Raw genomic sequence first — 24,157 nt, forward strand, 5'->3', positions numbered from 1 at the left:
AATAGAATAAAGCACAATGATAAAGTTGTCCTCCAATGAAGGGTGACGATGGGCTATGAACAAAAGAAAAGAGAACTAAAAGAAAGAGGCATTGCTATCAGAGTCTACCTTTGTAGTAAAAGAGGCATCGGTCAGTGAGGACGAACCATCTCTTGTTCCACTGTTTCACTCCACTGCTGGCCTACAGGGAAACGGTGAGAAACAGTGAGAGTGAGAAACAGTGAGAGTGAGAGAGTGAGAGTGAGTGAGTGAGTGAGTGAGTGAGTGAGTGAGTGAGTGAGTGAGTGAGTGAGTGAGTGAGTGAGTGAGTGAGTGAGAGAGAGAGAGAGAGAGAGAGAGAGAGAGAGAGAGAGAGAGAGAGAGAGAGTGAGAGTGAGAGTGAGAGTGAGAGTGAGAGTGAGATAGTGAGAGTGAGAGTAAGTGAGAGTAAGTGAGATAGTGAGAGTGAGAGTGAGAGTGAGAGTGAGAGAGTGAGAGAGAGAAAATAACACACACAGTGAGATGCTTCACTGGCCTACAGGGAGAAACAGGGGGAATTACATGAGATGGATTGAAGTCCAGAGAGAAGACACAACAGTTTAGACAATGTCAGGGGTAACACTAATACCGGACCAAAACAGTGTGAGAAATACTGCCCTATGTGAAGAAAAGGAAGACAGATATGAGACCAAAACAACATGAGAGGGAAAGCAACACTGGATCAAAACAAAGTTAGTATTTATGGGGTATTTATGGGGTATTCATGGGGTATTATGGTGTATTTGAGGGGTATTATGGGGTATTATGGGGTATTCATGGGGTATTTGAGGGGTATTTATGGGGTATTCGTGGGGTATTCATGGGTTATTATGGGGTATTTGAGGGGTATTATGGGGTATTTGAGGGGTATTTATGGGGTATTCATGGGGTATTATGGGGTAATTGAGGGGTATTATGGGGTATTCATGGGGTATTATGGGGTATTTGAGGGGTATTTATGGGGTATTTGAGGGGTATTTATGGGGTATTCATGGGGTATTATGGGGTATTTGAGGGGTATTTGAGGGTATTTGAGGGGTATTCATGGGGTATTTATGGGGTATTTATGGGGTATTCATGGGGTATTATGGGGTATTTGAGGGGTATTATGGGGTATTTATGGGGTATTCATGGGGTATTATGGGGTATTTGAGGGGTATTTATGGGGTATTCGTGGGGTATTCATGGGGTATTCATGGGTTATTATGGGGTATTTGAGGGGTATTATGGGGTATTTGAGGGGTATTTATGGGGTATTCATGGGGTATTCATGGGGTAATTGAGGGGCATTATGGGGTATTCATGGGGTATTTGAGGGGTATTGTGGGGTATTTATGGGGTATTTATGGGGTATTCATCGGGTATTTGAGGGGTATTATGGGGTATTTATGGGGTATTCATGGGGTATTTATGGGGTATTCATGGGGTATTTGAGGGGTATTATGGGGTATTTGAGGGGTATTTGAGGGGTATTTATGGGGTATTCATGGGGTATTTATGGGGTATTCATGGGGTATTATGGGGTATTTGAGGGGTATTTATGGGGTACTCGTGGGGTATTCATGGGTTATTATGGGGTATTTGAGGGGTATTATGGGGTATTTGAGGGGTATTCATGGGGTATTATGGGGTATTATGGGGTAATAGGTGGTATATGGGGTATTATGGGGTATTAGGTGGTATATGGGGTATTATGGGGTATTATGGGGTATTATGGGGTATTTGAGGGGTATTTATGGGGTATTCGTGGGGTATTCATGGGTTATTATGGGGTATTTGAGGGGTATTATGGGGTATTTGAGGGGTATTTATGGGGTATTCATGGGGTATTATGGGGTAATTGAGGGGTATTATGGGGTATTCATGGGGTATTATGGGGTATTTGAGGGGTATTTATGGGGTATTTATGGGGTATTCATGGGGTATTATGGGGTATTTGAGGGGTATTATCGGGTATTTATGGGGTATTCATGGGGTATTTATGGGGTATTTATGGGGTATTCATGGGGTATTATGGGGTATTTGAGGGGTATTATGGGGTATTTATGGGGTATTCATGGGGTATTATGGGGTATTTGAGGGGTATTTATGGGGTATTCGTGGGGTATTCATGGGGTATTCATGGGTTATTATGGGGTATTTGAGGGGTATTATGGGGTATTTGAGGGGTATTTATGGGGTATTCATGGGGTATTCATGGGGTAATTGAGGGGCATTATGGGGTATTCATGGGGTATTTGAGGGGTATTTATGGGGTATTCATGGGGTATTCATGGGGTATTTGAGGGGTATTGTGGGATATTTATGGGGTATTTATGGGGTATTCATGGGGTATTTGGGGGGTATTATGGGGTATTTATGGGGTATTCATGGGGTATTTATGGGGTATTCATGGGGTATTTGAGGGGTATTATGGGGTATTTGAGGGGTATTTGAGGGGTATTTATGGGGTATTCATGGGGTATTTATGGGGTATTCATGGGGTATTATGGGGTATTTGAGGGGTATTTATGGGGTATTCGTGGGGTATTCATGGGTTATTATGGGGTATTTGAGGGGTATTATGGGGTATTTGAGGGGTATTCATGGGGTATTCATGGGGTATTCATGGGGTATTATGGGGTAATTGAGGGGTATTAAGGGGTATTCATGGGGTATTATGGGGTATTTATGGGGTATTTGAGGGGTATTTATGGGGTATTATGGGGTATTTGAGGGGTATTATGGGGTATTCATGGGGTATTTATGGGGTATTCATGGGGTATTCATGGGGTATTAATGGGGTATTATGGGGTATTTGAGGGGTATTATGGGGTATTCATGGGGTATTTATGGGGTATTCATGGGGTATTATGGGGTATTTGAGGGGTATTTATGGGGTATTATGGGGTATTTATGGGGTATTCATGGGGTATTATGGGGTATTTGAGGGGTATTCATGGGGTATTTATGGGGTATTCATGGGGTATTATGGGGTATTTGAGGGGTATTATGGGGTATTTGAGGGGTATTTGAGGGTTATTTATGGGGTATTCATGGGGTATTTATGGGGTATTCATGGGGTATTTGAGGGGTATTATGGGGTATTTATGGGGTATTCATGGGGTATTTATGGGGTATTCATGGGGTATTTGAGGGGTATTATGGGGTATTTGAGGGGTATTTGAGGGGTATTTATGGGGTATTCATGGGGTATTTATGGGGTATTCATGGGGTATTATGGGGTATTTGAGGGGTATTTATGGGGTATTCGTGGGGTATTCATGGGTTATTATGGGGTATTTGAGGGGTATTATGGGGTATTTGAGGGGTATTCATGGGGTATTCATGGGGTATTCATGGGGTATTATGGGGTAATTGAGGGGTATTATGGGGTATTCATGGGGTATTATGGGGTATTTATGGGGTATTTGAGGGGTATTTATGGGGTATTATGGGGTATTTGAGGGGTATTATGGGGTATTCATGGGGTATTCATGGGGTATTTATGGGGTATTCATGGGGTATTCATGGGGTATTAATGGGGTATTATGGGGTATTTGAGGGGTATTATGGGGTATTCATGGGGTATTTATGGGGTATTCATGGGGTATTATGGGGTATTTGAGGGGTATTTATGGGGTATTCGTGGGGTATTCATGGGGTATTCATGGGTTATTATGGGGTATTTGAGGGGTATTATGGGGTATTTGAGGGGTATTCATGGGGTATTATGGGGTAATTGAGGGGTATTATGGGGTATTCATGGGGTATTTGAGGGGTATTTATGGGGTATTCATGGGGTATTCATGGGGTATTTGAGGGGTATTTATGGGGTATTATGGGGTATTCATGGGGTATTATGGGGTATTTGAGGGGTATTTATGGGGTATTCGTGGGGTATTCATGGGGTATTCATGGGTTATTATGGGGTATTTGAGGGGTATTATGGGGTATTTGAGGGGTATTCATGGGGTATTATGGGGTAATTGAGGGGTATTATGGGGTATTCATGGGGTATTTGAGGGGTATTTATGGGGTATTCATGGGGTATTCATGGGGTATTTGAGGGGTATTTATGGGGTATTATGGGGTATTTATGGGGTATTCATGGGGTATTATGGGGTATTTGAGGGGTATTCATGGGGTATTTATGGGGTATTCATGGGGTATTCATGGGGTATTATGGGGTAATTGAGGGGTATTATGGGGTATTCATGGGGTATTATGGGGTATTTATGGGGTATTTGAGGGGTATTTATGGGGTATTATGGGGTATTTGAGGGGTATTATGGGGTATTCATGGGGTATTCATGGGGTATTTATGGGGTATTCATGGGGTATTCATGGGGTATTAATGGGGTATTATGGGGTATTTGAGGGGTATTATGGGGTATTCATGGGGTATTTATGGGGTATTCATGGGGTATTATGGGGTATTTGAGGGGTATTTATGGGGTATTCGTGGGGTATTCATGGGGTATTCATGGGTTATTATGGGGTATTTGAGGGGTATTATGGGGTATTTGAGGGGTATTCATGGGGTATTATGGGGTAATTGAGGGGTATTATGGGGTATTCATGGGGTATTTGAGGGGTATTTATGGGGTATTCATGGGGTATTCATGGGGTATTTGAGGGGTATTTATGGGGTATTATGGGGTATTCATGGGGTATTATGGGGTATTTGAGGGGTATTTATGGGGTATTCGTGGGGTATTCATGGGGTATTCATGGGTTATTATGGGGTATTTGAGGGGTATTATGGGGTATTTGAGGGGTATTCATGGGGTATTATGGGGTAATTGAGGGGTATTATGGGGTATTCATGGGGTATTTGAGGGGTATTTATGGGGTATTCATGGGGTATTCATGGGGTATTTGAGGGGTATTTATGGGGTATTATGGGGTATTTATGGGGTATTCATGGGGTATTATGGGGTATTTGAGGGGTATTCATGGGGTATTTATGGGGTATTCATGGGGTATTATGGGGTATTTGAGGGGTATTTGAGGGTTATTTATGGGGTATTCATGGGGTATTTATGGGGTATTCATGGGGTATTATGGGGTATTTGAGGGGTATTTATGGGGTATTCATGGGTTATTATGGGGTATTTGAGGGGTATTATAGGGTATTTATGGGGTATTCATGGGGTATTCATGGGGTAATTGAGGGGTATTCATGGGGTATTATGGGGTATTTGAGGGGTATTTATGGGGTATTCATGGGGTATTCATGGGTTATTTGAGGGGTATTATGGGGTATTTATGGGGTATTATGGGGTATTTATGGGGTATTCATGGGGTATTCGAGGGGTATTATGGGGTATTTATGGGGTATTCATGGGGTATTATGGGGTATTTGAGGGGTATTTATGGGGTGTTCATGGGGTATTTATGGGGTATTCATGGGGTATTATGGGGTATTTGAGGGGTATTATGGGGTATTTATGGGGTATTTATGGGGTATTCATGGGGTATTATGGGGTATTTATGGGGTATTCATGGAGTATTTATGGGGTATTTATGGGGTATTCATGGGGTATTATGGGGTATTTGAGGGGTATTCATGGGGTATTTATGGGGTATTCATGGGATATTCATGGGGTATTTATGGGGTATTCATGGCGTATTTATGGGGTATTCATGTGGTATTATGGCGTATTTGAGGGGTATTCATGGGGTATTCATGGGGTATTCATGGGGTATTATGGGGTATTCATGGGGTATTCATGGGGTATTATGGAGTATTTGAGGGGAAACTGCCTCATGTTACTTAGTGTATAGAGCTGATTTACCTGTTTGTATAGCCAGCCCTGTTTGGTCACCTCCGCTTTAGGGTTCCTACGCATGGAGTTAGAACGTTTCCCAAACGTAGCAGCTTTCCTTGGAGTACGAGATGCCTGGAGAGGGCAGGAGGGAAGGAGAGGGTGAAGAGAGGAAAGGAGGGAAGGAGAGAGGGAAGATGAGAGAACAGAATGGAGCTCTGTATCATTTAATCTGTCAGAAAACCTTGACGTGGTGTATGATGTAGTGAAGTGTAAAGGTGTTGTGAGGTGTGTGTGTGTGTGTGTGTGTGCACGCGCGTGCGTGCGTGTGTGTGTGTGTGTGTGTGTGTGCGCACACTGACCCGTGGTGTGAAGGGCTGGGACTGGGACTGGGTCTGGGATTCAGGGGAGGATAGGTCTGATACAATGGTGGAGCTGTTGGAGTTGATGTCGTTGGGTGAACTCACAGGTCCTCTACCTCCCGCCTTCCCAGTCATCTCCAAATCACAGCTCCTACAGAGACACAGAGAGACAAAGAGAAAAAGTCAATGACTCAAACAGCCAACAAAAATAACACATGCAAACACAGTATATTGTCTACTATCTTTATGTCACTATCTCTGAGAACACTTGCTTGATGTTGTAGTGTCAAAAATGACCCTTGATAATAATGCTTTTAGAGTAATGAGGAGAGGGAACAAAGAGAGAGAGAGAGAGAGAGAGAGAGAGGAGAGAGAGAGAGAGAGAGAGAGAGAGAGAGAGAGAGAGAGAGAGAGAGAGAGAGAGAGAGAGAGAGAGAGAGAGAGAGAGAGAGAGAAATACAATTTCCATCTAGATACCGTTGCCCTAGAGGCCACAAAAAACGAAACATACCTCGGCCTAAACATCAGCGCCACAGGTAACTTCCACAAAGCTGTGAACGAGCTGAGAGACAAGGCAAGAAGGGCCTTCTATGCCATCAAAAGGAACATAAAATTTGACATACCAATTAGGATCTGGCTAAAAATACTTGAATCAGTTATAGAACCCATTGCCCTTTATGGTTGTGAGGTCTGGGGTCCGCTCACCAACCAATAATTCACAAAATGGGACAAACACCAAATTGAGACTCTGCATGCAGAATTCTGCAAAAATATCCTCTGTGTACAACGTAAAACACCAAATAATGCATGCAGAGCAGAATTAGGCCGATACCCACTAATTATCAAAATCCAGAAAAGAGCCCTTTAAATTCTACAACCACCTAAAAGGAAGCGATTTCCAAACCTTCCATAACAACGCCATCACCTACAGAGAGATGAACCTGGAGAAGAGTCCCCTAAGCAAGCTGGTCCTGGGGCACTGTTCACAAACACAGACGCCACAGAGCCCCATGACAGCAACACAATTAGACACAACCAAATCATGAGAAAACAAAAAGATAATTACTTGACACATTTGAAAGAATTAACAAAAAAATGGCGCAAACAAGAATGCTATTTGGCCCTAAACAGAGAGTTAGCAGTGGCAGAATACCTGACCACTGTGACTAACCCAAACTTAAGGAAAGATTTGACGATATACAGACTCAGTGAGCATAGCCTTGCTATTGAGACAGGCTGCCGTATTCTTATCGGCAGAATCAACAGCCTTGGTTTCTCAAATGACTGCCTCGCCTGGTTCACCAACTACTTCTCAGATAGAGTTCAGTGTGTCAAATCGGTGGGCCTGTTGTCCGGACCTCTGGCAGTCTCTATGGGGGTACTACAGGGTTCAATTCTCAGGCCGACTGTTTTCTCTGTATATATCAACAGTGTCGCTCTTGCTGCGGGTGATTCCTTGATCCATCTCTACGCAGACGACACCATTCTGTATACATCTGGCCCTTCTTTGGACACTGTGTTAACAAACCTCCAGATGAGCTTCAATGCCATACAACACTCGTTCCGTGTCCTCCAACTGCTCTTAAACACTAGTAAAACTAAATGCATGCTCTTCAACCGATCGCTGCCCGCACCCGCCCGCCCGACTAGCATCACTACTCTGGACGGTTCTGACTTAGAATATGTGGACAACTACAAATACCTAGGTTTCTGGCTAGACTGTAAACTCTCCTTGGGGCGGTAGGTAGCCTAGTGGTGAGAGCGTTGGACTAGTAACCAAAAGGTTGTAAGATTGAATCCCCGAGCTGACAAGGTAAAATATGTCGTTCTGCCCCTGAAGAAGGCAGTTAACCCACTGTTCCTAGGCCGTCATTGAAAATAAGAATTTGTTCTTAATTAACTGACTTTCCTAGTTAAATAAAGGTAAATAAAATATATATATTAAGCATCTCCAAAATTAAATCTAGAATCGGCTTCCTATTTCGCAACAAAGCCTCTTTCACTCAAGCTGCAAAACATACCCTCGTAAAACTGACTATCCTACCGATCCTCGACTTCGGCGATGTCATTTACAAAATTGCCTCCAACACTCTACTCAGCAAACTGGATGCAGTCTATCACAGTGCCATCCGTTTTGTAACCAAAGCCCTTTATACCACCCACCACTGCGACCTGTATGCTCTCATCGGCTGGCCCTCGCTACATATTCGTCGCCAGACCCACTGACTCCAGGTCATCTATAAGTCTTTGCTAGGTAAAGCTCCGCCTTATCACAGCTCACTGGTCACCATAACAAAACCCACCGGTAGATCGAGCTCCAGCAGGTATATCTCACTGGTCATCCCCAAAGCCAACACCTCTTTGGCCACTTTTCCTTCCAGTTCTCTGCTGCCAATGACTGGAACGAATTGCAAAAATGGCTGAAGTTGGAGAATAATATATCTCGCTCATATACTTTAAGCATCAGCTATCTGAGCAGCTTACCGATCGCTGCTGCTGTACACAGCCCATCTGTAAATAGCCCATCCAACTACCTACCTCATCCCCATATTATTTTTATTTACTTTTTTGCACACCAGTATTTCTACTTGCACATCATCATCTGCACATCTATCACTCCAGTGTTATTTACTAAATTGTAATTACTTCACTATTATGGCCTATTTATTGCCTTACCTCCTTGCTCCATTTGCACACACTGTATACAGAGTTTTCTATTGTGTTATTGACTGTACTTTTGTTTATCCCACGTGTAACTCTGTGTTGTTGTTTTTTTGTCGCACTGCTTTGCTTTATCTTGGCCAGGTCGCAGTTGTAAATGAGAACTTGTTCTCAACTGGCCTACCTGGTTAAATAAAGGTGATGTAATGCCCGGGGTGTAGTGGAGGAAGGAGTCAAACGCAGGAGACAGAGAGTTCAGAGTAGCGTTCTAATTTAATCACACAAATAGGTGAACACGACGCCACTCTAAAATGAATGTTCCACCACATAAACGAGAACACTAATATCCAAAGAGACAACGTACACTAACCGTGACACACAAGCATGTACAACCTGTACAAGCCGGGCTGCTGGGTAATAAAGCCCCACTAATCACCCTAACCACAAACAGGTGTAACCACTAAACAAATAAGGAGGGGGAGGAAAAGTCAGTAGCAGCTAGTAGGCCGGTGACGACGACCGCCGAGCGCCATCCGAACAGGAAGGGGTGCCACCTTCGGTAGGAGTCGTTACAGGTGCAATAAAAAATGGAAAAAAAGACATTTTCTGTATAGTGTTGGAATAATTATCTTTGGTAGTTGTAAGCCTTCCTGGTGATTCCATAATTTCGTCCAAAATCAGGTTGTAGGTTTTGAGTATTGAGTCGGAGTGAAGGTTATGTTGTAGAGGGTAGCATCCTGTATATGTTCCTGACAAAAAATCCAAGTTTATCTAACTCTAAATCTATCTTTTTTTAAGAACATGCTGAAAAATGCAGGAGCTCATCTGATCATGACCTCTCTCTCTCTCTCCCTTTGCCCCATCTCTCTTTCTTTCATAAATACGCCCACATACATGATGCAGACACACACACAAACTAGAAGCTCTGATGCACAGAAAAAGCCACAAATATGACAACTTATACAGAAATCCCATATAAATCTTTCTCCAGTTGTTAAGCCAGAATACGTTCAGTCCACACTAACATAAGAGCCCACTTATGATGAGATGTGTTGAGGTGCATGACAAGGTCCTGACTCTCAATGGTCATTGTATAGGTAACTTCCAAAATAAAGGAAACACCACAATAAAGTGTCTTCTTAATAGGGTGTTGGGCCACCACGAGTTAGAACAGCTTTAATGCACCTTGGCGTAGATTCTTCAAGTGTCTGGAACTCTATTGGAAGGATGCGACACCATTCTTCCACAATAAATTCTATAATTTGATGGTGGAGGAAAACGCTGTCTTAGGAGACACTCCAGAATCTCCCATATGTGTTCAATCGGGTTGATATCTGGTGACTGAGACACACACACACATACCCCCCTCCCCCACACACACACATCCTTTTAAACCCATGCTCCTTTGAGACCCCTCTTTCAAAGTCACTGACATCTCTTCTTCTAGCCATGGTAGATAAATAATGGCCATTTTTAAAAATGACCCTAAGCATGATGGGATGTTAATTGCATAATTAACTCAGGAACCATACCTGTGTGTAAGCACCTGCTTTCAATATACTTTGTATCCCTCATTTCCTCAAGTGTTTCCTTTATTTTGGCAGTTACCTGTAGATCCCCCATGACAGTTATGATGACAGTAGAGGTGTTAACCAGGTGATGTCCTGACTACATGTCCAGCCTGACCCTTTAAACTATGGCCAAGTAATCATCCCTAGAACTTCCAGTTTCATAATTTAACCCTTTCCTTCCACTGCAACACTTCCTCAGCTTTTTGCTGTAAAAGAGTGTTCTTCAAATCTGCCTGATCTCGCCAGCTTACATTAAAAGCTATCCATGCAGCATTTAATGTAAGCTTGCAGGATCAGGCGGCTTTGCGAGGCTAGTTCTTCATCAACTCCCCTAGTAAACTGAAGGTAAATACTAAATACTAAATATCCCCATTGTAAGAGTTAGTCCCTGTGTTTTATATTGACGCTTTGAATAACTTACAGTAAAACACAGCCTCTTCATAGGTAACATCATATATTATTAACGTCCAATGCATCATCAGTTCGATGCAGTATTGATCGTGGTGGGGAACACACAATGAAGGGGGTGGGAGTATTGTCTTAACACCACTGGGGGCATTTATCTAGCTGTCAGGGATGTGGAATTACTGGTATAACTGTTATACGTTATATTACATTACGGGTGGGGTATCAATGTCATAGTCCTCGGTGTCTAAACCCAGGTAACCCTCGCATGAACACACTTTGTGAGTTAGCAGACCCCAGTACTCTGCATATGAGCAGATTGCTGATTCCCGTCGGCTCAAGTGCTTTCCTGTAACAATAGCACAGTGCATTCCCCCCATAGTGACAGGGGTGATCAAAGTGACTCTGTGAAACCTGCTACTCTATTCCATCTCTGTCCCCTCTCACACAAACTGTCTCTCCATGTCACATATCACAGCCCATTTGTCTGTGTGCGTGACACCATGTTTGTCTCAACTGTTCTTTGTTTCTGGTGTCAGGAGTTAGTGTTAGGTTGGCTGCAAAGCTGAGTGAATGGGATGTTTCATTTATTATCTCAATACAGCAACACTTTGAAGGGAACTGCAGAGATTTTTCACAAGTTTTCTGCAACATTTCTGCATTGCTGGTGATGCAGACCACAAGTAAAGGTTACATGGGCATAGGGTTCAAGTCTGATGTAACTCCCTGCAGGTAAGTCTCTACAGCAGGGATCATCAACTAGATTCAGACGCAGGCCAATTTTTACTTGAGCAGATGGTCAGGGGGCCAGAACGTAATTACAAATCATTTGTAGACTGCAAATTGAAGCTCAAACAAATATATTATTTGACTAAAACATAATCATTTCAAACCTTGCCTACATTTGTATACGATCACATAAATTTCTCTATAATGCGGGGGAGTTATCTCCAAATTAAAATCACTTGGAGATCATTTGCTGGTGTTTTTACAGTCCCCCAAAAATACAAATAAAATATTTATTTATTTTTGCTCAGAAAACTTGGGGGGCCAAATAAAATCACACATCGGCCAGATTTGGCCCACGGGTCGCCCGTTGGGGAACCCTGGTGTAGAGGTTCACATTAGGTTGAAGTAAGGTTTTACTCAATGTAGTAACTGTACACGGTATGTGTAGGTTTTAAGGTTGTGTTGTTACATGGTCACGATTAGGTTGTATTAGGGTTGAGGTTGGATTGTAGTCACGTCAGCTATTTGTGAATCAGTCTGTTTAGGGTTATGTTGGCTTAAGATTATACTATTATGGTTATACCTGGGTTGTACTCATGTCAGGTATGTGTTTATTGGTTGAGGTTAGGTTGGGGTTAGGTTGTATCAAAGTTAGATTAATCTTGCATTTACGTTATGTGTGTCTTTACTGTTCCAGGTTAGGTTACGGTAAGGTTGTATCAAAGTCAGATAATGTTGTACTCACGTTATGTATGTGTGAATGGTTCCAGTCTCCTCCAGCTGGATCTGGCTCACTGGCTGTCCAGCTGGTCCACTCAGGTCATTTTGGCTGGAGACGAGGAGAGGAAGAAAAAGAGAAAAAGAAAGAGAGGTGAATATTGGTGGACCCATGCTGTCAAGCTGTCAGACATGATGAGAGCAGCTGATCGATAGCTTATCAATCATGTTGATTACTGACGTCGCGGCAACCCAGCAGCCACACAGCACCTCAGCCACCTGAACAGTTTCATGATACAACAGCAGCAGAGTGTGGCGAGTGGTCAGCATGATATAGTGATTTTTTTATTTAACCTTTATTTAACGAGGCAAGTCAGTTAAGTCAGTTAAGAACAAATTCTTATTTACAATGACAGCCTACCCCGGCCAAACCCTAACCCGGATAACGCTGTGCCAATTGTGCGCCGCCCTCCATCAATATGATGGGCAAGATGGGCAAGACACAGCAATATGAGTTCTCGCTTCTCTTTCCATCGGACTCAGTAGGGTGGTCTAGTGTGGTCTAGTGTGGTGTGGTCTAGTGTGGTGTGGTCTAGTGTGGTGTGGTCTAGTGTGGTCTAGTGTGGTCTAGTGTGGTCTAGTGTGGTGTGGTCTAGTGTGGTGTGGTCTAGTGTGGTGTGGTCTAGTGTGGTGTGGTCTAGTGTGGTCTAGTGTGGTCTAGTGTGGTCTAGTGTGGTGTGGTCTAGTGTGTTGTGGTCTAGTATGTTGTGGTCTAGTGTGGTGTGGTCTAGTGTGTTGTGGTCTAGTGTGGTGTGGTCTAGTGTGGTCTAGTGTGGTGTGGTCTAGTGTGGTGTGGTCTAGTGTGGTGTGGTCTAGTGTGGTCTAGTGTGGTGTGGTCTAGTGTGGTCTAGTGTGGTGTGGTCTAGTGTGTTGTGGTCTAGTGTGGTCTAGTGTAGTCTAGTGTAGTCTAGTGTGTTGTGGTCTAGTGTGGTGTGGTCTAGTGTGGTGTGGTCTAGTGTGGTCTATTATGGTGTGGTCTAGTGTCGTGTGGTCTAGTGTGGTCTAGTACGGTGTGGTCTAGTGTGGTGGGGTCTAGTGTGGTCTAGAATGGTGTGGTCTAGTATGGTGTTGTCTAGTGTGGTGTGGTCTAGTGTGGTCTAGTGTGGTCTAGTGTGGTCTAGTATGGTGTGGTCTAGTGTGGTCTAGTATGGTGTGGTCTAGTGTGGTCTAGTATGGTGTGGTCTAGTGTGGTCTAGTATGGTGTGGTCTAGTGTGGTCTAGTATGGTGTGGTCTAGTGTGGTGTGGTCTAGTGTGGTCTACTGTGGTGTGGTCTAGTGTGGTCTAGTGTGGTGTGGTCTAGTGTGGTGTGGTCTAGTATGTTGTGGTCTAGTGTGGTGTGGTCTAGTATGGTGTGGTCTAGTGTGGTCTAGTATGGTGTGGTCTAGTGTGGTCTAGTATGGTGTGGTCTAGTGTGTTCTAGTATGGTGTGGTCTAGTGTGGTCTAGTATGGTGTGGTCTAGTGTGGTCTAGTGTGGTGTGGTCTAGTGTGGTCTAGTGTGGTGTGGTCTAGTGTGGTCTAGTGTGGTGTGGTCTAGTGTGGTCTAGTGTGGTGTGGTCTAGTGTGGTCTAGTGTGGTGTGGTCTAGTGTGGTGTGGTCTAGTGTGGTCTAGTGTGGTGTGGTCTAGTGTGGTCTAGTGTGGTGTGGTCTAGTGTGGTGTGGTCTAGTGTGGTGTGGTCTAGTGTGGTGTGGTCTAGTGTGGTCTAGTGTGTTGTGGTCTAGTGTGTTGTGGTCTAGTGTGGTGTGGTCTAGTGTGGTGTGGTCTAGTATGTTGTGGTCTAGTGTGGTCTAGTGTGGTCTAGTGTGTTGTGGTCTAGTGTGGTGTGGTCTAGTGTGGTCTAGTGTGGTGTGGTCTAGTGTGGTCTAGTGCGGTGTGGTCTAGTGTGGTCTAGTGTGGTGTTGTCTAGTGTGGTGTGGTCTAGTGTGGTCTAGTGTGGTGTGGTCTAGTGTTGTGTGGTCTAGTGTGGTGTGGTCTAGTGTGGAGTGGTCTAGTATGTTGTGGTCTAGTGTGGTGTGGTCTAGTGTGTTGTGGTCTAGTGTGGTCTAGTGTGGTGTGGTCTAGTGTGGTCTAGTGTGGTGTGGTCTAGTGTGGTCTAGTGTGGTGTGGTCTAGTGTGGTCTAGTGTGGTCTAGTGTGGTGTGGTCTAGTGTGGTGTGGTCTAGTGTGGTCTAGTGTGGTGTGGTCTAGTGTGGTCTAGTGTGGTGTGGTCTAGTGTGGTCTAGTGTGGTGTGGTCTAGTGTGGTGTGGTCTAGTGTGGTGTGGTCTAGTGTGGTCTAGTGTGGTGTGGTCTAGTGTGGTCTAGTGTGGTGTGGTCTAGTGTGGTCTCGTGTGGTGTGGTCTAGTGTGGTGTGGTCTAGTGTGGTGTGGTCTAGTGTGGTGTGTTCTAGTGTGGTTTGGTCTAGTGTGGTGTGGTCTAGTGTGGTCTAGTGTGGTGTGGTCTAGTGTGGTCTAGTGTGGTGTGGTCTAGTGTGGTCTAGTGTGGTCTAGTGTGGTGTGGTCTAGTGTGTTGTGGTCTAGTGTGGTGTGGTCTAGTGTGGTCTAGTGTGGTGTGGTCTAGTGTGTTGTGGTCTAGTGTGGTCTAGTGTAGTCTAGTGTGGTCTAGTATGTTGTGGTCTAGTGTGGTCTAGTGTGGTGTGGTCTAGTGTGGTGTGGTCTAGTGTGGTCTAGTATGGTGTGGTCTAGTGTGGTCTAGTATGGTGTGGTCTAGTGTGGCCTGGTGTGGTGTGGTCTGGTGTCATCTAGTGTGGTCTGGTGCGGTCTGGTGTTGTGTGGTCTGGTGTCATCTAGTGTGGTCTAGTGTGGTCTAGTGTGCTGTGGTCTAGTGTGGACCAGTAGTCAAGCTGTCAGACATGATGAGAGCAGCTGATCGATAGCTTATCAATCATGTTGATTACTGACGTCGCGGCAACCCAGCAGCCACACAGCACCTCAGCCACCTGAACAGTTTCATGATACAACAGCAGCAGAGTGTGGCGAGTGGTCAGCATGATATAGTGATTTTTTTATTTAACCTTTATTTAACGAGGCAAGTCAGTTAAGTCAGTTAAGAACAAATTCTTATTTACAATGACAGCCTACCCCGGCCAAACCCTAACCCGGATAACGCTGTGCCAATTGTGCGCCGCCCTCCATCAATATGATGGGCAAGATGGGCAAGACACAGCAATATGAGTTCTCGCTTCTCTTTCCATCGGACTCAGTAGGGTGGTCTAGTGTGGTCTAGTGTGGTGTGGTCTAGTGTGGTGTGGTCTAGTGTGGTGTGGTCTAGTGTGGTCTAGTGTGGTCTAGTGTGGTCTAGTGTGGTGTGGTCTAGTGTGGTGTGGTCTAGTGTGGTGTGGTCTAGTGTGGTGTGGTCTAGTGTGGTCTAGTGTGGTCTAGTGTGGTCTAGTGTGGTGTGGTCTAGTGTGTTGTGGTCTAGTATGTTGTGGTCTAGTGTGTTGTGGTCTAGTGTGGTGTGGTCTAGTGTGGTCTAGTGTGGTGTGGTCTAGTGTGGTGTGGTCTAGTGTGGTGTGGTCTAGTGTGGTCTAGTGTGGTGTGGTCTAGTGTGGTCTAGTGTGGTGTGGTCTAGTGTGTTGTGGTCTAGTGTGGTCTAGTGTAGTCTAGTGTAGTCTAGTGTGTTGTGGTCTAGTGTGGTGTGGTCTAGTGTGGTGTGGTCTAGTGTGGTCTATTATGGTGTGGTCTAGTGTCGTGTGGTCTAGTGTGGTCTAGTACGGTGTGGTCTAGTGTGGTGGGGTCTAGTGTGGTCTAGAATGGTGTGGTCTAGTATGGTGTTGTCTAGTGTGGTGTGGTCTAGTGTGGTCTAGTGTGGTCTAGTGTGGTCTAGTATGGTGTGGTCTAGTGTGGTCTAGTATGGTGTGGTCTAGTGTGGTCTAGTATGGTGTGGTCTAGTGTGGTCTAGTATGGTGTGGTCTAGTGTGGTCTAGTATGGTGTGGTCTAGTGTGGTGTGGTCTAGTGTGGTCTACTGTGGTGTGGTCTAGTGTGGTCTAGTGTGGTGTGGTCTAGTGTGGTGTGGTCTAGTATGTTGTGGTCTAGTGTGGTGTGGTCTAGTATGGTGTGGTCTAGTGTGGTCTAGTATGGTGTGGTCTAGTGTGGTCTAGTATGGTGTGGTCTAGTGTGTTCTAGTATGGTGTGGTCTAGTGTGGTCTAGTATGGTGTGGTCTAGTGTGGTCTAGTGTGGTGTGGTCTAGTGTGGTCTAGTGTGGTGTGGTCTAGTGTGGTCTAGTGTGGTGTGGTCTAGTGTGGTCTAGTGTGGTGTGGTCTAGTGTGGTCTAGTGTGGTGTGGTCTAGTGTGGTGTGGTCTAGTGTGGTCTAGTGTGGTGTGGTCTAGTGTGGTCTAGTGTGGTGTGGTCTAGTGTGGTGTGGTCTAGTGTGGTGTGGTCTAGTGTGGTGTGGTCTAGTGTGGTGTGGTCTAGTGTGGTCTAGTGTGTTGTGGTCTAGTGTGTTGTGGTCTAGTGTGGTGTGGTCTAGTGTGGTGTGGTCTAGTATGTTGTGGTCTAGTGTGGTCTAGTGTGGTCTAGTGTGTTGTGGTCTAGTGTGGTGTGGTCTAGTGTGGTCTAGTGTGGTGTGGTCTAGTGTGGTCTAGTGCGGTGTGGTCTAGTGTGGTCTAGTGTGGTGTTGTCTAGTGTGGTGTGGTCTAGTGTGGTCTAGTGTGGTGTGGTCTAGTGTTGTGTGGTCTAGTGTGGTGTGGTCTAGTGTGGTGTGGTCTAGTATGTTGTGGTCTAGTGTGGTGTGGTCTAGTGTGTTGTGGTCTAGTGTGGTCTAGTGTGGTGTGGTCTAGTGTGGTCTAGTGTGGTGTGGTCTAGTGTGGTCTAGTGTGGTGTGGTCTAGTGTGGTCTAGTGTGGTCTAGTGTGGTGTGGTCTAGTGTGGTGTGGTCTAGTGTGGTCTAGTGTGGTGTGGTCTAGTGTGGTCTAGTGTGGTGTGGTCTAGTGTGGTCTAGTGTGGTGTGGTCTAGTGTGGTGTGGTCTAGTGTGGTGTGGTCTAGTGTGGTCTAGTGTGGTGTGGTCTAGTGTGGTCTAGTGTGGTGTGGTCTAGTGTGGTCTCGTGTGGTGTGGTCTAGTGTGGTGTGGTCTAGTGTGGTGTGGTCTAGTGTGGTGTGTTCTAGTGTGGTTTGGTCTAGTGTGGTGTGGTCTAGTGTGGTCTAGTGTGGTGTGGTCTAGTGTGGTCTAGTGTGGTGTGGTCTAGTGTGGTCTAGTGTGGTCTAGTGTGGTGTGGTCTAGTGTGTTGTGGTCTAGTGTGGTGTGGTCTAGTGTGGTCTAGTGTGGTGTGGTCTAGTGTGTTGTGGTCTAGTGTGGTCTAGTGTAGTCTAGTGTGGTCTAGTATGTTGTGGTCTAGTGTGGTCTAGTGTGGTGTGGTCTAGTGTGGTGTGGTCTAGTGTGGTCTAGTATGGTGTGGTCTAGTGTGGTCTAGTATGGTGTGGTCTAGTGTGGCCTGGTGTGGTGTGGTCTGGTGTCATCTAGTGTGGTCTGGTGCGGTCTGGTGTTGTGTGGTCTGGTGTCATCTAGTGTGGTCTAGTGTGGTCTAGTGTGCTGTGGTCTAGTGTGGACCAGTAGTCTGGTCTGCTGTGGTCTAGTGTGGTGTGGTGTGGAGATTTCTGATCTGGTGTGGTCTAGTGTGGTGTGGTCTGGTGTGGTCTAGTGTGGTGTGGTCTGGTGTGGTGTGGTGTGGTGTGGTGTGGTCTAGTGTGGTGTGGTCTGGTGTGGTGTGGTGTGGTGTGGTGTGGTGTGGTCTAGTGTGGTGTGGCTGTCGCTGTGTTTCTTTGATCAGTGTGTCCTTCCCTGCTATTGATTTTACAACCGATGACTGTGTGTGTGTGTGTGTGTGTGTGTGTGTGTGTGTGTGTGTGTGTGTGTGTGCGTGCGTGCGTGCGTGCGTGCGTGCGTGCGTGCGTGCGTGCGTGCGTGCGTGCGTGCGTGCGTGCGCACGTCTCTTATTTCTGCTGCACAGTGTAATCTAACCAGTGGTAAATATCCGTTGTTTTATAGGTAGAGTGGAGCAGTGGGGTACCCTGCCTCCCTTTGTGGGTCTGACACCCCAGATATTCTCCTCACCAGAGATATAATGAACTCTATTCAATATTTTATCTGATCAACCAGGCTACTTCTACTGTAGACTAGATTCAGTGCAAACACAACCTGGCTCAGTCACATGAACACAAACCAGAGGAGGCTGGAGGGCATACTGTAGATATACTGTAGAACAGGCGTATCGTAATGGCTGGACTGGAATGGTATCAAACCATTATTACACCATTCCATTAATTACAATAAGCCTCCTTTGTCTCCGACCCACCAGCCTCCACTGATACAAACAAATGTAAACCCTTACACACCCAGTCATGTACAGTCATGAACATACTTGCATGCATACCTAAACACACTCACATGTCGCACATGCACCCATAGACATGTTCTGCTCACACACATACGGGACACATAGATTGACCCCTATGCTAACGAACAGCACTTTTGTATGTGAAAGATACCAGTGGATCACTTTTGTGGCTCTATTTTAACAAACCTAATGCAATGGTACATCTAAGCTCTGCTGGTAGTGCAATAGGTGAGGGGTGTGTCAGGCATATTTTGTATTATTTTCACACCCAGATTTAAGAGCACAATAGCTGGAGGTGGTGGGAAAGGGCTGGATTTTGATGAATAATCAAGTTGTAGGTGTGATGAGGCCTTGGCCACTCACTGGCGAGTCAAGGCATTCCGTGGCTTAAAAGGCAATTCTGCCACTCTTCAACCTCATGTTAATGATCTCCAGCACCAAACCAGTGTCTAAATATGTGAAAACAGAGCGTTTCAATTATCTGTGAAAAATGCTTGTCTGTGACATCAAAGAGTAGGGTTGAAAGAAGAAAAAAGAACTGTCACTTTCGAAGATGTCATCAGGTAGATTTTACAAAACATAGAAATGTGCCGTTTTCACATATGTAGACACAGGTATGGTGTTGGAGAGCATGTCAATGAGGTTAAAAAGTGGTAGAATGGCCCTTTAATACTGCATTCCTGTGTCTCAAGTTGTGTAGGTTATTGACGGACGGTCTTCGCGTTGTTATCAACTCCAGTTTGGCTGGGGGCACGGAGTATTCTGCTCCTGGTCCATTGTGGATTAATACTACACTTTATTAAATAGCAAAGGCTACAGCAACGAGGGATAGCAACAGTAAAAAAAACATCCACATTGCTCAACATTGCTTAAATGTGTTTGAAGTGTAAACAGTCAACATTGTTGTAACTGGCTTCAACGAGTATAGGCTGTTGAACCAGCTTCCGCTACAGTAAGGTAAGGGGAGCCTACTATGGCTTGATTTTTAATCAAACTAAACTGAAAACATGCAATTGTTACAAGAAAATAACTGAAATGTTTCTAAATAAGAGTGTCACCGGATTATCTCGCCTCACATTCCATGCTGGGCATATAGTCTACATGGAGGGTTTTACACACATCCACAATAATAACAGGAGCTGGTTAAAACAGGGTAATAGCCTGACCAGCTTTGGGTTGGTGTTAACTGTCCCCACCAGCGCATACTGAAATTGGCATTTTGGCACACATTCTTAAGGACATACCTCGGATATTGCCACCCCTCCCACTTTGGCGCAAGGAAACTCATAAGACAGGTGAATTACCAATCCTGGCGCTACGGTTTGAAAAAAGAAGTGTCAGTATTTACAGGTCAAAATTGCAAACTAGCGTGCGTTTGACAATTGCGCTGGCTTATTGCCAAACCAAAAATAGAGCCCTTCATCTCTTAAGTGGATTTATAAATCATACAGGAGTGTGTTCCCCCTAAACTGCCTGCGGAATTCACCTGCTGCTGTTCTGAAAGCAAGGCTGAATGTAGCTACTAGACATGAGGCCCAGATCAAATGAAGGGGCTGCTTAGACTGTTAGGACCTGAGGAAAGGCCTGGAGTCAGAAAGATGTTTATAGGAACACACCCTTCTCACCTAAACATATAGGCTATGGTCCATAATCTGAAACCTTCTCTCTACTCATCCAAGGCCTTAGGGAAGCCAGCCTACTAGTTTTACAGCCTGAGAGGACACATATTGTAGGCCCAAGGCAAAGAGTTAGAACATGGGATGTCTGTAAGGATAGTCCATAGTACAGCCTCAGGACTGCACCTAGCTAGGCCCAGAGCAGGGCCTGAAGCAGGGCCTTGACCCTTTGACGAGGACAGGCATCATATGGTAGTCTTTTGCCGTACACTATACTTAGGCACTGTTCCTAGGACCAGAGGGTGTGCAGGGATTTGTTCCAGCCCATCAATACATGTAACACATCCAGCTACTCACTCTTGAGAATGCATTGATTAGCTGAATCAGATGTTTTGGTGCTGGGTTGGAACAAAAGCCTGCACACCCTGTGGATGTCCAGAACCAGGTTTGAAAAACACCGCTCTATGTAAAGCAGGGCAGAAAACTTCCACCCCACAGCCTGTCTGCCTCGGTCTCTGTCCACTACTGGATAACAGAATGTTAGTGGCATCTGGCCCAGACCCTGCCATGCAGAGAATCATGGTATACTCCCCACACACACACACACACACACACACACACACACACACACACACACACACACACACACACACACACACACACACACACACACACACACACACACACACACAATGATAGGTAGAGAGGACACACACACACACACACACACACACACACACACACACACACACACACACACACACACACACACACACACACACACACACACACACACACACACACACACACACACAATGATAGGTAGAGAGGACAAGGGCAGCCAGCCAAGAGCACAGTCAGACAGAAGGCATGCACCTCCTGATGTCAAAGGAACAGACACCAGAGCACTTCTGCCTGTGTGCAGCTAACCATAACAACCCCCTGACAAACCTACTACAGCCTGCCTGGGCACGGAGACATGTGCGTGTGTGTGTGTGTGTGTGTGTGTGTGACTTGGTCTCAGAGGGTCCTGAGACTGAGCATGCCTGTTCATGTGTAACCTACAAACCTATATAGAGAGAGACCGCATCACTGCCTGCTTCTACATATGGACAAACAAATGACTAAACAGCATACGGTAACATCACATTGTCCTTAATGTGACCACAAACTGGACTCCAACATGACTAGAAAAACAATGGACTAGTTCCATTGACTGTCCCCTGAGGTAGTCACATTATAGGGTGAACACATGCTAGCAGTGTTTAGCCATTCCTGATAGGCTACTTACGCTAGCATGAAAATCAAGCCATAGCCCAAACAAACACACACACACACACACACACATTCCTATACACATATCACATCTACTGTATCAGTCCCTGCCTCACACAACTGCCCAATAAAAGCCATAAACTAGATCTTTGTGCTTTCTCTACAGCAGCACTGCATTGCAGTACTCTGACCTCCAGCTTCTGGTTCCCTCTCCCGCCACCACTTTGCCAGGCAGCCCCAGAAGAGACCACTTCCCCCCAGCCTAGGCCACTCCGCTGTCCCCTACCTACCTAACCCTCCGGTCCGCACGGAACTTCAGCATCCTCCACCGGATCAATCATATAACAGATGAGACAGACAGAGTGAGAGGGATAGAGAGAGAGAGAGATAGAGAGATAGAGAGAGAAAGAGAGAGAGAAGGGAGCAGCTGGCTAGCTAACCCAGTGCCAGGAAAAAGCCGATTGGTGTTAGATATAGTAATTGCTGTCCTCCTTTCTCTCCTTGAGAATGCATGCTGTAACCACCCTCTCTCTCTCTCTCCTCTCTCTCACACACACAATTGCTCTCTATCACTGTCACTCTTCTCGCCCCCTCCTCTCTCTCTCACGCTCTCTCTCATGCTCCTTTGCCTAACAGAACTGCAAGGCTCAGATTATTTAGCTGTTTCCCTCTCTCTCTCTCTTTCTCTCCCTCTCATTTTCTCTCTCTCTCCATCCCTCTACCTCCCTTTTGCCTTCTCCCTATGGGAAGGCAGTATAACAGAGACCCATGTGGCCATGCTGCTGGGCCCCAGACTGAGGTCTGAATGATCCCCAGCGTCTGTTGAGGTCTGGCAGGGAGAGTCATGAGCATCATTTCCCAGGGACCAGCCTGGGTGGAGGAAGGGTGGAAGGTGGATTATAGACAAAGGACGTATGTTGTATGCCATTCAGGTATAACAGCCAGTACATCAGTACTCCTCCCTCCCTTCCTCACTCTCTTCTCTATCCTTCCCCCTTCGTTCTTCATCCTCTTCCTTCCCAGTTCCCTCCCCTCCTCCCCCAGTGTCCATCCCTTCCTCCCCCTCTCTCTCCCTCCCTCCCATTGCGAGGGAGGAGAGACGTAGCTCCTCAGTCACTCATAGCATCATAATTAGATCCATATTTCACAAGCTCAGCATTAAAACACAGAACGAAGGGCCCGGGCTGGGGTGGCCATATTAAAATGTCACAATGTCACCGTTAGCCATGCAAGACATTTTTATTTTTCATGTCCAGCATCCGTTTGTAACATTTTTTATTCTAGGGTACTACACAATTGGCCATTTATAATGTGATATATTGAAGGTGTTCTTCTATGAGGAAGACTCCTTATTACTCCACACACACTTAACCAGAGATAGTTAACCTCAGATAGTTAACCTCAGATAGTTAACCTCAGATAGTTAACCTTAGATAGTTAACCTCAGATAGTTAACCTCAGATAGTTAACCTTAGATAGTTAACCAGAGATAGTTAACCTCAGATAGTTAACCTCAGATAGTTAACCTTAGATAGTGAACCTCAGATAGTGAACCTCAGATAGTTAACCAGAGATAGTTAACCTCAGATAGTTAACCTCAGATAGTTAACCAGAGATAGTTAACCTCAGATAGTTAACCTCAGATAGTTAACCTCAGATAGTTAACCTCAGATAGTTAACCTTAGATAGTTAACCTTAGATAGTTAACCTCAGATAGTGAACCTCAGATAGTTAACCTCAGATAGTTAACCTCAGATAGTTAACCAGAGATAGTTAACCAGAGATAGTTAACCTTAGATAGTTAACCTCAGATAGTTAACCTCAGATAGTTAACCTCAGATAGTTAACCTTAGATAGTTAACCTCAGATAGTTAACCTCAGATAGTTAACCTCAGATAGTTAACCTCAGATAGTTAACCTCAGATAGTGAACCTCAGATAGTTAAACAGAGATAGTTAACCTCAGATAGTGAACCTCAGATAGTTAACCAGAGATAGTTAACCTCAGATAGTGAACCTCAGATAATGAACCTCAGATAGTAAACCACAGATAGTGAACATCAGACAGTGAACCTCAGATAGTGAACCTCGGATAGTGAACCTCGGATAGTGAACCTCGGATAGTGAACCTCGGATAGTGAACCTCAGATAATGAACCTCAGATAGTAAACCACAGATAGTGAACCTCAGACAGTGAACATCAGATAGTGAACCTCAGATAGTGAACCTCAGATAGTGAACCTCAGATAGTGAACATCAGATAGTGAACATCAGATAGTGAACATCAGATAGTGAACCTCAGATAGTGAACCTCAGATAGTGAACATCAGATAGTGAACATCAGATAGTGAACATCAGATAGTGAACCTCAGATAGTGAACATCAGATAGTGAACATCAGATAGTGAACATCAGATAGTGAACATCAGATAGTGAACCTCAGATAGTGAACATCAGATAGTGAACCTCAGATAGTGAGCATCAGATAGTGAACCTCAGATAGTGAACATCAGATAGTGAACATCAGATAGTGAACCTCAGATAGTGAACCTCAGATAGTGAACATCAGATAGTGAACCTCAGATAGTGAACATCAGATAGTGAACATCAGATAGTGAACATCAGTAAGTTTTACTCTTAAAGATTAGTTCCTTTTTTTCCAAT

At 45.1% G+C, this 24,157-nt stretch overlaps 1 protein-coding gene across 1 annotated transcript in view; it reads right to left on the bottom strand.

Moving 5' to 3' along the window:
- The window catches only part of LOC120064798 (pleckstrin homology domain-containing family A member 6-like), a 167,425-nt gene that overhangs the window by 86,520 nt on the left and 56,748 nt on the right, over window positions 1–24,157 (bottom strand). Inside the window, exons 2-5 of the mRNA XM_039015398.1 lie at window positions 12,242–12,325; window positions 6,131–6,281; window positions 5,799–5,903; window positions 109–181 (exon numbers count right to left, since the gene is read on the bottom strand). Coding sequence (XP_038871326.1) covers window positions 109–181; window positions 5,799–5,903; window positions 6,131–6,281; window positions 12,242–12,325 — 413 coding nt within the window. The remainder of the gene's footprint in view (window positions 1–108; window positions 182–5,798; window positions 5,904–6,130; window positions 6,282–12,241; window positions 12,326–24,157) is intronic.

Source organism: Salvelinus namaycush, chromosome 20 (genome assembly GCF_016432855.1).
Source record: "Salvelinus namaycush isolate Seneca chromosome 20, SaNama_1.0, whole genome shotgun sequence".
NCBI lineage: Eukaryota > Metazoa > Chordata > Actinopteri > Salmoniformes > Salmonidae > Salvelinus > Salvelinus namaycush.